Source organism: Limulus polyphemus, unplaced genomic scaffold, assembly GCF_000517525.1.
Source record: "Limulus polyphemus unplaced genomic scaffold, Limulus_polyphemus-2.1.2 Scaffold1651, whole genome shotgun sequence".
Lineage (NCBI taxonomy): Eukaryota > Metazoa > Arthropoda > Merostomata > Xiphosura > Limulidae > Limulus > Limulus polyphemus.
In genome coordinates, this window is record NW_013667261.1 from 71294 (window position 1) to 83990 (window position 12697).

The 12697-nt window shown below is 32.6% G+C and overlaps 1 protein-coding gene across 1 annotated transcript in view; it reads right to left on the minus strand.

Annotated features, from left to right (window-relative positions):
• Positions 1-5061: 5061 nt before the first annotated feature.
• LOC106464429 (growth hormone secretagogue receptor type 1-like) overlaps positions 5062-12697 on the minus strand; it is a 107934-nt gene continuing 100298 nt past the window's right edge. Inside the window, exons 2-3 of the mRNA XM_022392147.1 lie at positions 7402-7643; positions 5062-5147 (exon numbers count right to left, since the gene is read on the minus strand). Of these exons, the coding sequence (XP_022247855.1) occupies positions 5121-5147; positions 7402-7643 (269 nt within the window). The 3' untranslated portion in view covers positions 5062-5120. The remainder of the gene's footprint in view (positions 5148-7401; positions 7644-12697) is intronic.

Here is a 12697-nt window from a genome sequence, read left to right on the forward strand (position 1 = left end):
ATAAGTTTAACATAACAGCAAGTGTACAACGTTTCGACAAGGTTTTGTCATTATCAGGTTAGGTTAGGTATGATGATGACAAAATCTTGTCAAAACGTTGTACACTTGCTGTTATGTTAAACTTATATTACAGTTTTGCTTCATTACCCATTCAAGCCGTTTCCAGCCATTAATTGTCTAACATTATTCATTATAACTGATAACGAATTACAAAGTTGATGTTTAACGAAACCTGGGTAGCCCTTCAGTGACACACAGTTTTTTCGGACAGGCTACCACGTTGTATTTACGACTTTTTACCCTATTCACTATCAATTTGAATATGTTAATAAACACAACTTATCACAACATTATGCAGCATCAACTTTAAGGAATTAAGTACAAGTCCCCATAATATATTTACCAGTAATCTATAATAAATAATTCAATCTTTTAGACATAGCGGTATGATTATGTCTTGCATTATTAACCGAATTCAAGCGAACATAAACATAAAGATATTGTTGGCATTACGACCAGGAAGAACCAAAATAAATCGTAGGGAGTTAATTCATGAGATATTAGAGACTAAATGCTATATTAGCACAAAACTGTACAATGGGATATATGCAATGAGCCCATTGTCGGGTTCAAACTCCGACTTTTAATGTTCCAAGTGCTAAAACTTACTGCTGAGACACCAGAAGACTAACTAAAACCTAATGATAATTGCTGGAGTGTAACGAAATATCATTCAAAACATTAAAAGAACCTTCGAGACCTAATGTGATTCTCGAACCTTTGTTAGTGTATGAAGATTGTCCTAGAGGATTAGTATGTTAGAATAACTAATTAATATAATCAGAAATCTTTATTTGTATAAAATAAAAACATGTTTCTTCGTCTCAGTCATTATAAAAGACTTATCCTGGTGGTATTGAATCAAGAAAAATATTCAAAAGCCATAATAATTAAGCGAATCAAAAACACAAGAAGCACATTTCAACACCTAAAGCTATAACACACACACACATAAAGGTCCCTTATGTGACATAATAAACCTGTTGCAGAAAGAATATTCATTTCATTCCAAATTAACTTATGTTTGTTATTGTTGGAAAATTATCTTACGGAATAATCTTTTGTTTCTTACATTTAGCCTCTGCCTTACACGAGTCTAAGCAATTTAGATAGTGCACAACAGAAGATCAAATTATGCAAGTGAAGATGGGTATTTGGTTTCTATTGATTTTTATGAAAAAAATATCAACGATTTTATAGAATTATCATGAACAGGAGAATTTTATGCATACACATTATATCACAAGTTTCTTCCTGTCTTCAAAGAGAGCAAAGTTGTTTCTGTCCTGAAGAAGTCAAGTTTTGCTGCTGTTGAAGTTTTATCTGTGTTTTAACCTTTTATCCATTACTTTTAAACTAAACGTATCGCAAAGTGACAGCCACTTTTAGCTGTAAGATTAGTCTTTTCTCTATGTTCTTAAATAAATAAAGTGATTATTTTTACTTAAGCTTCATATCAAAACTTGTCTCTTTCTTTTCACCACCGCATTATTCCTGTCCTTATCCATACTAGGTCCTCGAATCTTCATTGGTTGAGGAGATGAACTACGAGCTAGGTTCATCCTTGAGTTACCATACTACTATAATCTTCTTTCTCCCACGCGCTATGTATGTCCATCACTTTCTTGTTGAAAGACCATGCCTTATATATAAATATAAGCTTCTAATAAATTCATAATTTAACAGATTAATTCACTCTTGTTTCGAAACTTAAAATTTTGTTCAACTAATACAATCCCCCATAGCTTCTACGGTTTTTGATATTATTTTTTTCTCTGGTATATTTTGAGTTCATCCCCTCTTTCAGTTTTAATTTATTATGCTGAAGTATATTTTACAGCATATATAAATGTACCAAATATTTTCTGACTTTTTTTTATTTTTAGCCAATTACCATAAGCTAAAATATGCTCAGAATCATGCAGCAGATAATGCAAATTTTCCAATAAGCTAACAGAGTAAATAATAATAATAAAACCTCCAATTGAAAAGGTCAACTTTTTGTAAAAATTAAAAGGTCAAATTGATGACAGATAATTTGTCTTCTACATGTTTATAAGAAACAGAAAAATACACTTGAGGCAACACTAATCCGTTCATTAGTTGTTGCCTTGACAACGGGACATTTACCTAGCCAATTGGGTATTGACCTATGGGAATGCACTTTGCGAAAACAAGCTTGTTATTGTGTCTAAAAATAAATTTACTGATGAGTATAAAAACTCAAAAATGAATAAGTACCAATCAAACTTGTGAACAGACTCTGTTTAATTCACAACAAATCATAAATATTTAAATACACCAACCACGTATACATCATATACGTATATATATTCATCATTGTTCAAGAGTGTACGCTTATACACATTTACAAGAAAATATAAATTTATGATAGAGTAATAAAGCTTTCGAATAAATGTCACCGTACAAACACACAAAAAAGAGGATTAAAGGCGACGTTGCCAAAGATCAACTAAACTATACACTCAATTCTCATTGCCCATCTTCTAGTCAGTCAGTATCTCCTGGCATTTAACAACTACGCGCGTTACTAAGGACAATTTGACGTCTGTAGTACGTCAGTGATGGATTGCAGATAGTACTTGTCATCAAAATCAGCAATGGCCACTGACAGGACTGCCACAATACTTGCTACCGCGATCAGTAATGTCCGCTGACAAGTTGAGGTGTTACAACATGATGCAAACGGTCACATTTCTCTATTCTGGCAATATTATATAACTATAATGACGTTAAACAATAATTTCTTTTCTCTGATAGGGTGAAACCGACTTTAAATTATTGAAAATGCATGTATGTGTTTATTATATACTCAAATGTTCACATATTAGCACAACAAAAATTGGATTCACGAATCTTTCAATCACAGCATTGGATATACAGTCACCCATGGGCATTTCTTAGGAAAAAAGACCATAGAAGCAAGAATTTAATAAAACTGAGACACCCTTTCTGGTAATATTTATAATCGAAACGCTATTTTATTTTCTACTCAGATCAGTTTGAATAATGCCCTGTTTGTCAATATTTGTGACACAAAAGCATATAACTTCTACTAAATTTCTTTCATCTTGATAAAGCATAAAGTCCATTTATCTTCTTTCTGGTCTTTTTAAGTTCTTGTCCTGTATTTGTCTTCATCCTGTATATGTACATATATATTAAACGAACACAATAGCTTTTGTTTATTTACCATCTAGAATGACTGAGACTGAAGGAGTTTTGTTATCGATCTCTAAAAATATAGACGACAAAGAAGATATTTCTTATTGCTGATCAGCAGTGTTCATTCTATCATTTTGCTGCTGCCAGCAAGTGTTTATTCGTAGTTCCAGTGAGAATCTATTCTACTCATCGTCTTTTCTCGTCTTCACTCAATGATATTTGTTGTAAACTAGACACTTAAGACAGGACTATGCCAGTTATCTTTTCACCATGTTGAAATAAAACACCATAATACAGATGTGTTACTTGCATGTTTTCTTACTGTATTATTAAATTAAGAATGTTAAATTATTAATCCCATTTTGTTCCTCCCTAATTAATATGTTAAATTGTTAATTGAAAAGTATATTACCTAAATGATTTCCTTATCTATCTCCTAAATATGTCAAAGTGAAAGATTGCTAAAAATATTTACTTAATGGTCACCTCAACGTATGTTGAAACCTTTTTTAATTATTGCTATACAAATGATCTCCTTGCCTGTTTCTTCACTGCTGTAAATTCGATTGTTGTTACTGATGTCTGTGTTTGTTTCTTCAGTAAATGCAATTAAACAGAGAGTGTCTCAGTGTTTTGTTCGGGTATTTGATTTGTGATTTATTCAATTTGTAGTGGCTTTAAATCTAAACACTTGATAGTAAATAATTTGAATATTGCATGCAAGAGTGTGTGCTATTTCTGTGAGTGCCAAGCAAGAAGACGTAAATAAGAAGGGAGAACAAACCTATTTGCATATAGAAAGCATTGAAAAGAAATTGGAAGATTAACCAGCAAAAGTTGTTTGCCTTTGGTTATAATCACTAAAAAACAAATTTTATTCCACTACGTCAACAAACAAAAAGTTAGTTTCAAGTAAAAACAACATTTCCTTCAAGTTAGTTAGAAATTTTAAAAACGGGAAAGTGCAGATGCCATACAATCTAAACGTCACAGTAAAGGATCCCGTGAAACTAGGGGCAGTGGCTTATACATATTATGTACCGTATTCGCCAAACGTTAAGACGTTAAAGTAAGATATGAACTATACAACTCGCTCTATATTCGCGGACTATGCTCCGAGTGAAACTGCTATGCTGCGTATCAAATGAAATGGACGGGAACGATGATGCCATTCTGTGGAAGGACGACGCAGAAAGAGAGGAAGACTCAGACAGCAGTAAGAAGGAAAATGACCATAGTGATGGAATAATATTTTGCTTCCTTTCATACCAAACGAGTAGGTACCGTATTTCAGATACATTGCCATTTTTGACACAAAGTTACGGCCATAATGCTACCGACACTTATTTTTAAAATTATATAGACAATTTTTTGTGTGTGCAACAGTCTACAAAACATAAGTTTTTGTAGGGTTACCATATTTTAACACAAACCTGGACTTTTGGATTTAAGCAAACTAACACAGCTTTACTGGATCAGAAAATACTATCACTGATATCCCTAATAGTAAGTAAAGAAAAGTTTATATTTTCCCCATTCTTTGTTGAAGTTGTCTTACCTGCTTTATAGTAGTCTTATTAACGCTAGGCCTACTTTAATTTTTTTTCTTTACATTAAAAATACAATTTCTGGTCTTTAAAACGTAAGGTCATCCAAAATTCCGGTCAATAGGTATATATTTAGACCATTGTTTAACAAAATCTTTATGTGTGTGCATCTGCTTACAGCTGACGAACCGCTAAATTGATTGTTATCAAACCTGGCGTGTATCTTTAGGAGACTCTGGGGAATGATATAGGTAGGTCGACTCTAGGACTGACCCTTTATAGCACCTCTGGGGCTTCTGTCTTTTTTGTTCCATATGTTTTCTCTATTTAAAGAGTTCTCCAGTGAATGCATCTCTACAAATAAAAAATATAATTATGTGACAAATTTTTTGAACATAATTAGAATGAAAAAAAATTACTGGTGCATATTAAAAAGTATCTGGTGAATGTAGGCATTAGGGAACTTAGTAGTAAGATTTAGTACGGAAACAGATTATTACGAATAAGTCAACTTAAAGAAAACCTTGCAAATATATTTTGCAATTAGAAAAAGCTCAAAATCTTCAAAATGGGACTTGTATTCCAGAAAGTTGTTTTTCTCGCAACGTGATTAATTAGTAAGGTGATTTATATGAGTTCGAGTTAAAAATGAACAAAACGATTAGTTTTGCTTTTGAAAATAGAGAAATCGAACACTAATTTCAATACCTAAGTATTATAAAGTTTATATATATATTTATATAAAATTTTTCATATGCCAAAATGTGATGACTGATGACGTTACTTGATTTAAAGTACAGATGTATAACGCATTATCCCTTCCCTTTCAGAATGCAAATGGTTGAAAAGCAATGTTGCAAAATATAGTGTCTGTAAGTTTATTATCAGTGTTATGTTTAGTCGATGAATGTATGTCAAAAGGAAAAGATACTTTGACATGGTTTAGTCTTGATTTAGATTATTTTATCAAACATAAAGTGCTTAGTTTGATCAGTAAGCGTTATTTTTGTTATCTTTACTTTCAACTACGTTTTTTACTCTACCTCGTAAACAGAATAGAAAAATAAATATCTGGTTAGTCTTGTGAATTATATTTATAGGTGATATTTGGTAGCTTTCAACCGTTTATATAATAAACGAACTTGCACCTGTTAGTAAATTTACCAGACATAAATAGACAAGCAACATGGTATATGCTATTTGCAGATAATGTTGTACCTTATGAAGAGAACAAAAGTGAAGCACAAGTAGAACTGGAGAGCATGTATAGAGAGATATGGTTTGAAAATAAATAGGACAAAGACAACATGGTAGCAAAATTCATTGGAGGGGGAGTAAGGGAGGATGAAACGGTGCTCCTCGATGGCGAATAGATTTAAAAAAAATGTATACATTTATATAACTTGGATCAACTGTGTAGGCAGAAAGAAGAGTGAATAAGGAGGTTAAAGAAAGCATGGATGAATGTGAGAGAAATCATAAGAGTTGTACGTGACAGACGGATGTCATTAATGTTGAAAAGGAAATTTATAAGGCAGTGATAAGACCACTCATGTTTTATAGGGCTGAATGCTGGAGTTTAAGAAATTAAGAGGAGCAGATTATGAACGTGGCGGAGATTCGGATAAAAAACATTAGTGAGAGGGTAACAGTTGTTCCGGTTAGGGAGAAGATGAGAGAAATTGACCTTAGATGTCTCGTTCATGTGGAAAAAGAGGAAAAGAGTATTTTGGTAAAAGAGTGATAAATATGACAGTGGAAAGGAAAAGGAGAAGAGGAAGACCGAAGAAAAGATGGAAGGATGTAGTGAGAGAAAGGACATGAGAAAATGTGGTGTGAATGTAGTTCTGCAACAGAATAAAAAGGAGTGGCAGGCAAGATCCAGAAAAGCAGACCCCAATCAAGTGAAACATATGCTAAGAAAAAGATGTTAGTTCCTGACCAACATCATTTACAGCATTTTGTTTTGTCCCTTAGCAACGAACGTAGGAGCAGGTATGACAGATGCGTTAGTTCTTACCAACATCGTTTACAGCATGTTGTTTAGTTCCCTAGCCACGAACGTACGAGTAGATGCGTACATGTTACTAGAATGGCTTGAACGACTCTTGAAACTGCTATGCAGAGTTAGCGACGTTGGAGTAAAGGTAACCCGACGAAATATTCGATGTTCCGTTTTCCAGCCAATCACACGCAAAAATGCGTCCCGGAACTTGGATGAGATGACGTTATAGAGGATAGGATTGGTTGCCGAGTTTGTGTACAACAAGATACGACAGAAGTAGAGAAGAGTGTAGTAGAGCTCCATTCCCAGGTCCTGGATTTCCTGAGGATCTACTGAGATAATCCACAAGGTAAAAATTCGGAATGGAAGCAGACACAGGAAGAAGCTGAAAACTACAGCGACCAGCATCAGCACCACCTGGCGACGAGCCTTCATTTGTAGTTGCTCGGAACTCGAAGATATAACCTGACTGTCAATGATCAAATGTTTAGCAATTATAGCATACACTGTGATTAGAATTAGAAAAGGGATCCCAAAGAAAGCAACAATCATACTGATGAAATATAAGCGCTGCCAAAGTGATTGAACCAAGGTGAGACATACCGGAACGATAGAACCATCCACATATTCTGAGTAGGTGAACTGCGAGAATAACAAAACGGGACTGGTGACCAGCAGCGCCACCACCCAGACGATGACGATGATGATTATGGCTCTCATCTTGGTGCAGGTGTATCCAGCTTTCAGTGGTTGACAGATGGCGTAGTAGCGCTCGAAGCTAATAGCCAGAATGGTGAGAACCGATCCGTGAGCCACTGACAGTTCCACAAAAGGAACAATTTTACCTAAACAAACACAAAATCATACACATGTTATAAAAAGTAGAACACTCTTTACCCACTTTAACACATACAAAGAAACCCCAATAAACATACAAAAAATTATACAGGGATTTTCAGTTCTTAAGAAAATATTATTTTTGTACTTACGAATGCTTGAAACTTAAATCATATTACTTTGTAAAAACATACTACTATTTTAATGAATTACTTACATGTAGTTAAAAAGTAAGAAAAGAGTTTCAATTAACACGGAAAAAATGGAAAATTTGCGAAACTCTAACAGAAATTATTGACATTAATGTACAACTATCATGGTAAAAGACTGATTGTTTTTATAAAAAAAATATTATAAACTGGAGTACTTTCAGATCCGAAAATTTGTACAAGGTATAAAAATGAATAAAAATGATATACATATGTTGATACATATGACAAGAAACTAGGTGTTTTAGAAATGACAATTTTTTTGTAATATTATATTCTCTTACATTTAAAACATTTTTTTCATTGTTCAAATAACCATCTCAACAACATTTTCTATTGATATGTTGCAGTTTCTTTAATTTTAAACATTTCATATTTGTGACTTCTACTGAAATTTCTACTTCGTATCGTGGAGCAAAGCAGAAATAAATAATTTGAATGTTCAACTAACACGTGATATTCTTACTTATGACTTTAGTTACTTAATATAAACTGTCCAAAAGGGTACTGTGAAACTTTTTCTACATATATATATACCTATATATTAAATTAAATCTGCTGAATGCAAATAAAAAGAGTAAAATTGAAAGTAATAACTTTCTTATGTTATAATATAAGTATCATTTAAGAATTTTAAAAATACAACAAAAACGAAATATTACAAAACATTACTTGTTTTGTAAAATATTTGTTAATCTTTATTTTTCAGTAAATTTCTGGTAAAAACTGCAATAAAACAGTTCATACGCTCTACCTACTGTTGGGTAAATCTCTAACGCTGCTCTACCTACTGCTAGGAAAATCTCTATCGCTCTTCTACCTATTGCTAGGAAAATCTCCATCGCTGTTCTGCCTCCTGATAGGTAAATCTCTAACGCTGCTCTACCTACTGCTAGATAAATCACTTTTTCTTTGGGGATGCACTATAGAATTGAAAGAAGACTTTATTATCCGTGGAAAGTTGTCCCCCGGTGGGATAGCGGTAACTTTACGAACTTACAACGCTAAAATCCGTAGTGGTCAAGCAGATAGCCCAATGTAGCTTTGGGCTAAAACAAACCGTGGAAAGTTTATTGTATCGTTCTTTCTTTCTCATTACCTGGGTATATGGTTGCACTGAAACTTAAAACCGTGTCAGTGTTGTTGGAAAAGTGGATCTTACATCTAGCCACAAGGGGACGTATGATTTATGTTAGAATTTGTTTCTATACAAAACTCCCGAAAAAAGATAGACTTGACTGCCTTGTCATAAAGAAAATTCTTTCTCATTCAATTTATTGTGAAAGATTGGGATGTTGAAAAGATGATGAGATACGTCTTTATACCGAGATTTAAACATTAAAAACAAATTTTAATATTAGCATGTAACGTTTTTAAATTTTTTTCAGTAAATATAATAATTTGCTTACACGATCTCCGCCATTTCCGAAATAAATCATTACTCCTTGTTAGCTTAATCTGTTTGTAAATATATTGGAAAAGAAGGTAAACCTATTCCTCAAAAAGGAAAAAAATATATACTATTTAATAAAATATAAATTTGAATCTAGGAGATTTTGCTTAAAAGTAAAAACGTTTTAAAGTGTGGTGACTATACCAGTAAGATTAAGCGGGAAATCTGATTGTCATTTCAAACTTCTGACAAAAGTTGGAGATTCAGGTCCAGCGTTTTCCTGAAGAGTGTATGTATTTAATAAAAAATGTACTTGATACTATTTCGTGTTTTTTATTTGCAAAATGGAAAAATAATCAACGAAAACTTGGGAAAAAACAGCCAATAGAATAAAGCAAACGGTGTATTTTTATTGAAAAGTTAGGGTTAACTGATTAAAAAATAGACTATATTTTATACTGAGTTTTTGACTACTTTAGTGGGTTTGTTTGTTGTTGAGCCAAAGCTGCAAAATATCCTATTAATGCTGTTCCCCACTGCAAGGATCGAACCCCGAATGTTTGCATTCTAAGTTCTGAGCTTTGACTTTAACAAATGGTTTCCGTTTTTGTTTTATTTTGTTTGAGTCTTGTGAATATAGAACTAATATTGATTCAGACGTAATAACAAGTTAATGAATTTTCGGGCAATATGTATCGCAGTTGTTCAATTCAAATGCCAATAAAATAAGCTGTTGAATTTATTAATTTATTTTTAAATAGGCTACTTTATAAAATAATAAATTCAAAAGAGTATGCATGTCGAGAAAACCGAATTTATTTGAATCATTATTCTCTAGGTATCCTAAATTTTTCTTACTTTCGAATCTATATGACATTTTATTGTTTGCTTTGGGTGTTAAACACAATTTCTATATAGATATTGTTATATTCACAAGTTTTTAAACGAAATGGCTATAGCTTTATTTGAAAAGCAAATCGAAATATCTAAATTTCAAATATATAAAATAAATTTAATTAACGAAAATTTGAATCAAATAATTTTTTTCAGAAATTATATTGAATATCTATCACATTTTGTTGTGCAAGTATAGTGTTGCTAATTGGTTCCATTGAAATTTTGTTTTAATGTTATTTGTATTTTGGAAATCCTTATATCATAAGCCAGTTTAAGTTCTATATTTGAAATCAGTCAAGCTAGAGTCGCACAAATATTCAAATTTCCTTATCTTATGGAGATAAAACTAGAGTAACTAATGCTCATAATCTAATTATTTATGTCCTGTTTGAGGTTCTGTTTAATATTTTATTTGGTAACAGTTTCAATTTTAATTCGGCATTTAGAATTTCTCACAGTTCTAAATCTCCTACAAAACGTAAATCGCTTGTTACAAGATAACCATGATGATGATGAACGAACTAGTTTTTAAAATTATTTTGTTTTGTCGAGGAGTGTTTGAGATATCAGGAAATTGAACAAATGAATCAACAAACTCTTTGTAACTGAAGAGTATTTGTCTCTTATGGGTCCATTTGAAATTAATACAAGAAAAAAATGGGCAAAATATTTTTATCAGCGAGAAGTCTATTTCGGCTCCGATCTTCAGTTCTCTTGTAGAAATATTTTACGAATACATTTATGTTGGCTATAGAAAAATAATAATAATATTCTGTTAATTATGTTTCAAAAATCGAAGAGATGTACCAACAAAAGATTTATCTTTTGAAATATGAAACAAGGGATAACGTTTTTGTAATCAACATAACTTTGATTGATATTTTGTTATTCAACATATAATCTCTCATTTTTCTATTTTTGACTTACAGTTTTTAGCAGTGAAATACACTTCAGGTGATGCAAAATGTATAAAATATATTTTTACTTTTTGTAACATGTTAGCATTAGTATTTCTGCAGAATGTTGACAGACTTACAATGCCAAAATCTGGGGCTCGATTCCCTGTGGTAGACACAGCAGATAGTCCAATGTTCCTTTGCTTTAAAACAAACAAAGAAAATACTCAAATACCCCTTAATGGAGATGATAACTGGTCCTTATTACAGCCGTGGTGCCAGAACTACGATGCTTATTTTATAAAGTTAGGATTATATTTAACTTGTTGGTTGCAAAGTTATCATTATTAATCACTCATGCTTTTTAAGTTACATTTTTTTGGATTGCGCTCTGTCTAACAAAATGGATTTTCCTCTTTACATCATATTATACAGGGGTTGAGTAAGTTACATTAAAACTGTTTTCGAGTCTCAACATGGTGTTACTGTCTATGTCTCTACGTTCAGTCATGCTCAATCTGAAGATTGTGCATTTTGACAGTAACACTGCAGCGTAGTTGCAGTTCCAAAAAGCTCCTTCCTAAAGATGTCATGTCCAAAGCACACTCTTCCTCCATATATGGTTCCTATGATCTATCAAGTGTATGAAAGCTGCAGTTTCCAAGCCTATTGAACAGTTTATTTGGACAGGTAACTTGATCGGTATGTCTTCATATTGAATAGCATGAATACGCTTTTAATTCTCTAACTGCTTGAGGTATGCAACAGTTGAATGGATATGTCGTGGAAATAACTTTTGTGCATGAGATTTGTGTCGCTTTTCAAGATCCTTATTGATTATGTTGCATATTGCTGCTTAGGGCACGTGGAAGGCTTTTTTCCACTGCATTTTGTGTTCGAGGATCCTCACCTGCTATAATACGCCACACTTAGGGTGCAATGGCTGCGATACATCTTGTTGTCCCAAACTAATCCATACTCCAATGCCATTAAGTATAGTGGATATCTCCGTCTTGGAAAAATTAATTGCCCGATCTGAATACATCTTTATGACCTGAAGAAGACAGATTAATGTTCTGTCAAAAGATGTGGAATCTTCCACCATCAATATGATTCTTCCTTATGCTTATAAATCGTTCTTTGCCAACCTATTGTTATGATCTGAGTGTATGCATATTTTGCTTCGGAAAGAGCTACTATATACCTTACTCAAAAGCTACAAATTTTCGGTGGCATAACAAAATACCCACGAAACACCAAACAATGTCAAAATGTAGTTCTAATATATGCCATTCCACCGCGACTTCATATAGAGACATTCTCCCTAGTATTCGGCACGTGTTTTTTTGTTTTGTTTTTTGTTGTTATTGTTTTTTCCTTGATTAATCAATCCGTTATGCATTATATGTACACATTATAACAAATGTGTAAGTGCCAAAGCATAAATGTTATTATGGAAAAAAGCAAAGTATCAAAAAATCAACCATCTGTAAATCCAGCTAAGTGCACTTTTTTAGATGTCAATTTCACTTAAAGAATTATAGTTTCAAGTGAAAGACCCAAATCCTATTTTTTTTAATTTCACAGATGCAATTTAAAAAATTCTAAAGGAGCGCCATAGATAAAACATGAAGCAAATGAGCTAAAAACGTCTGACAAATCTGTGA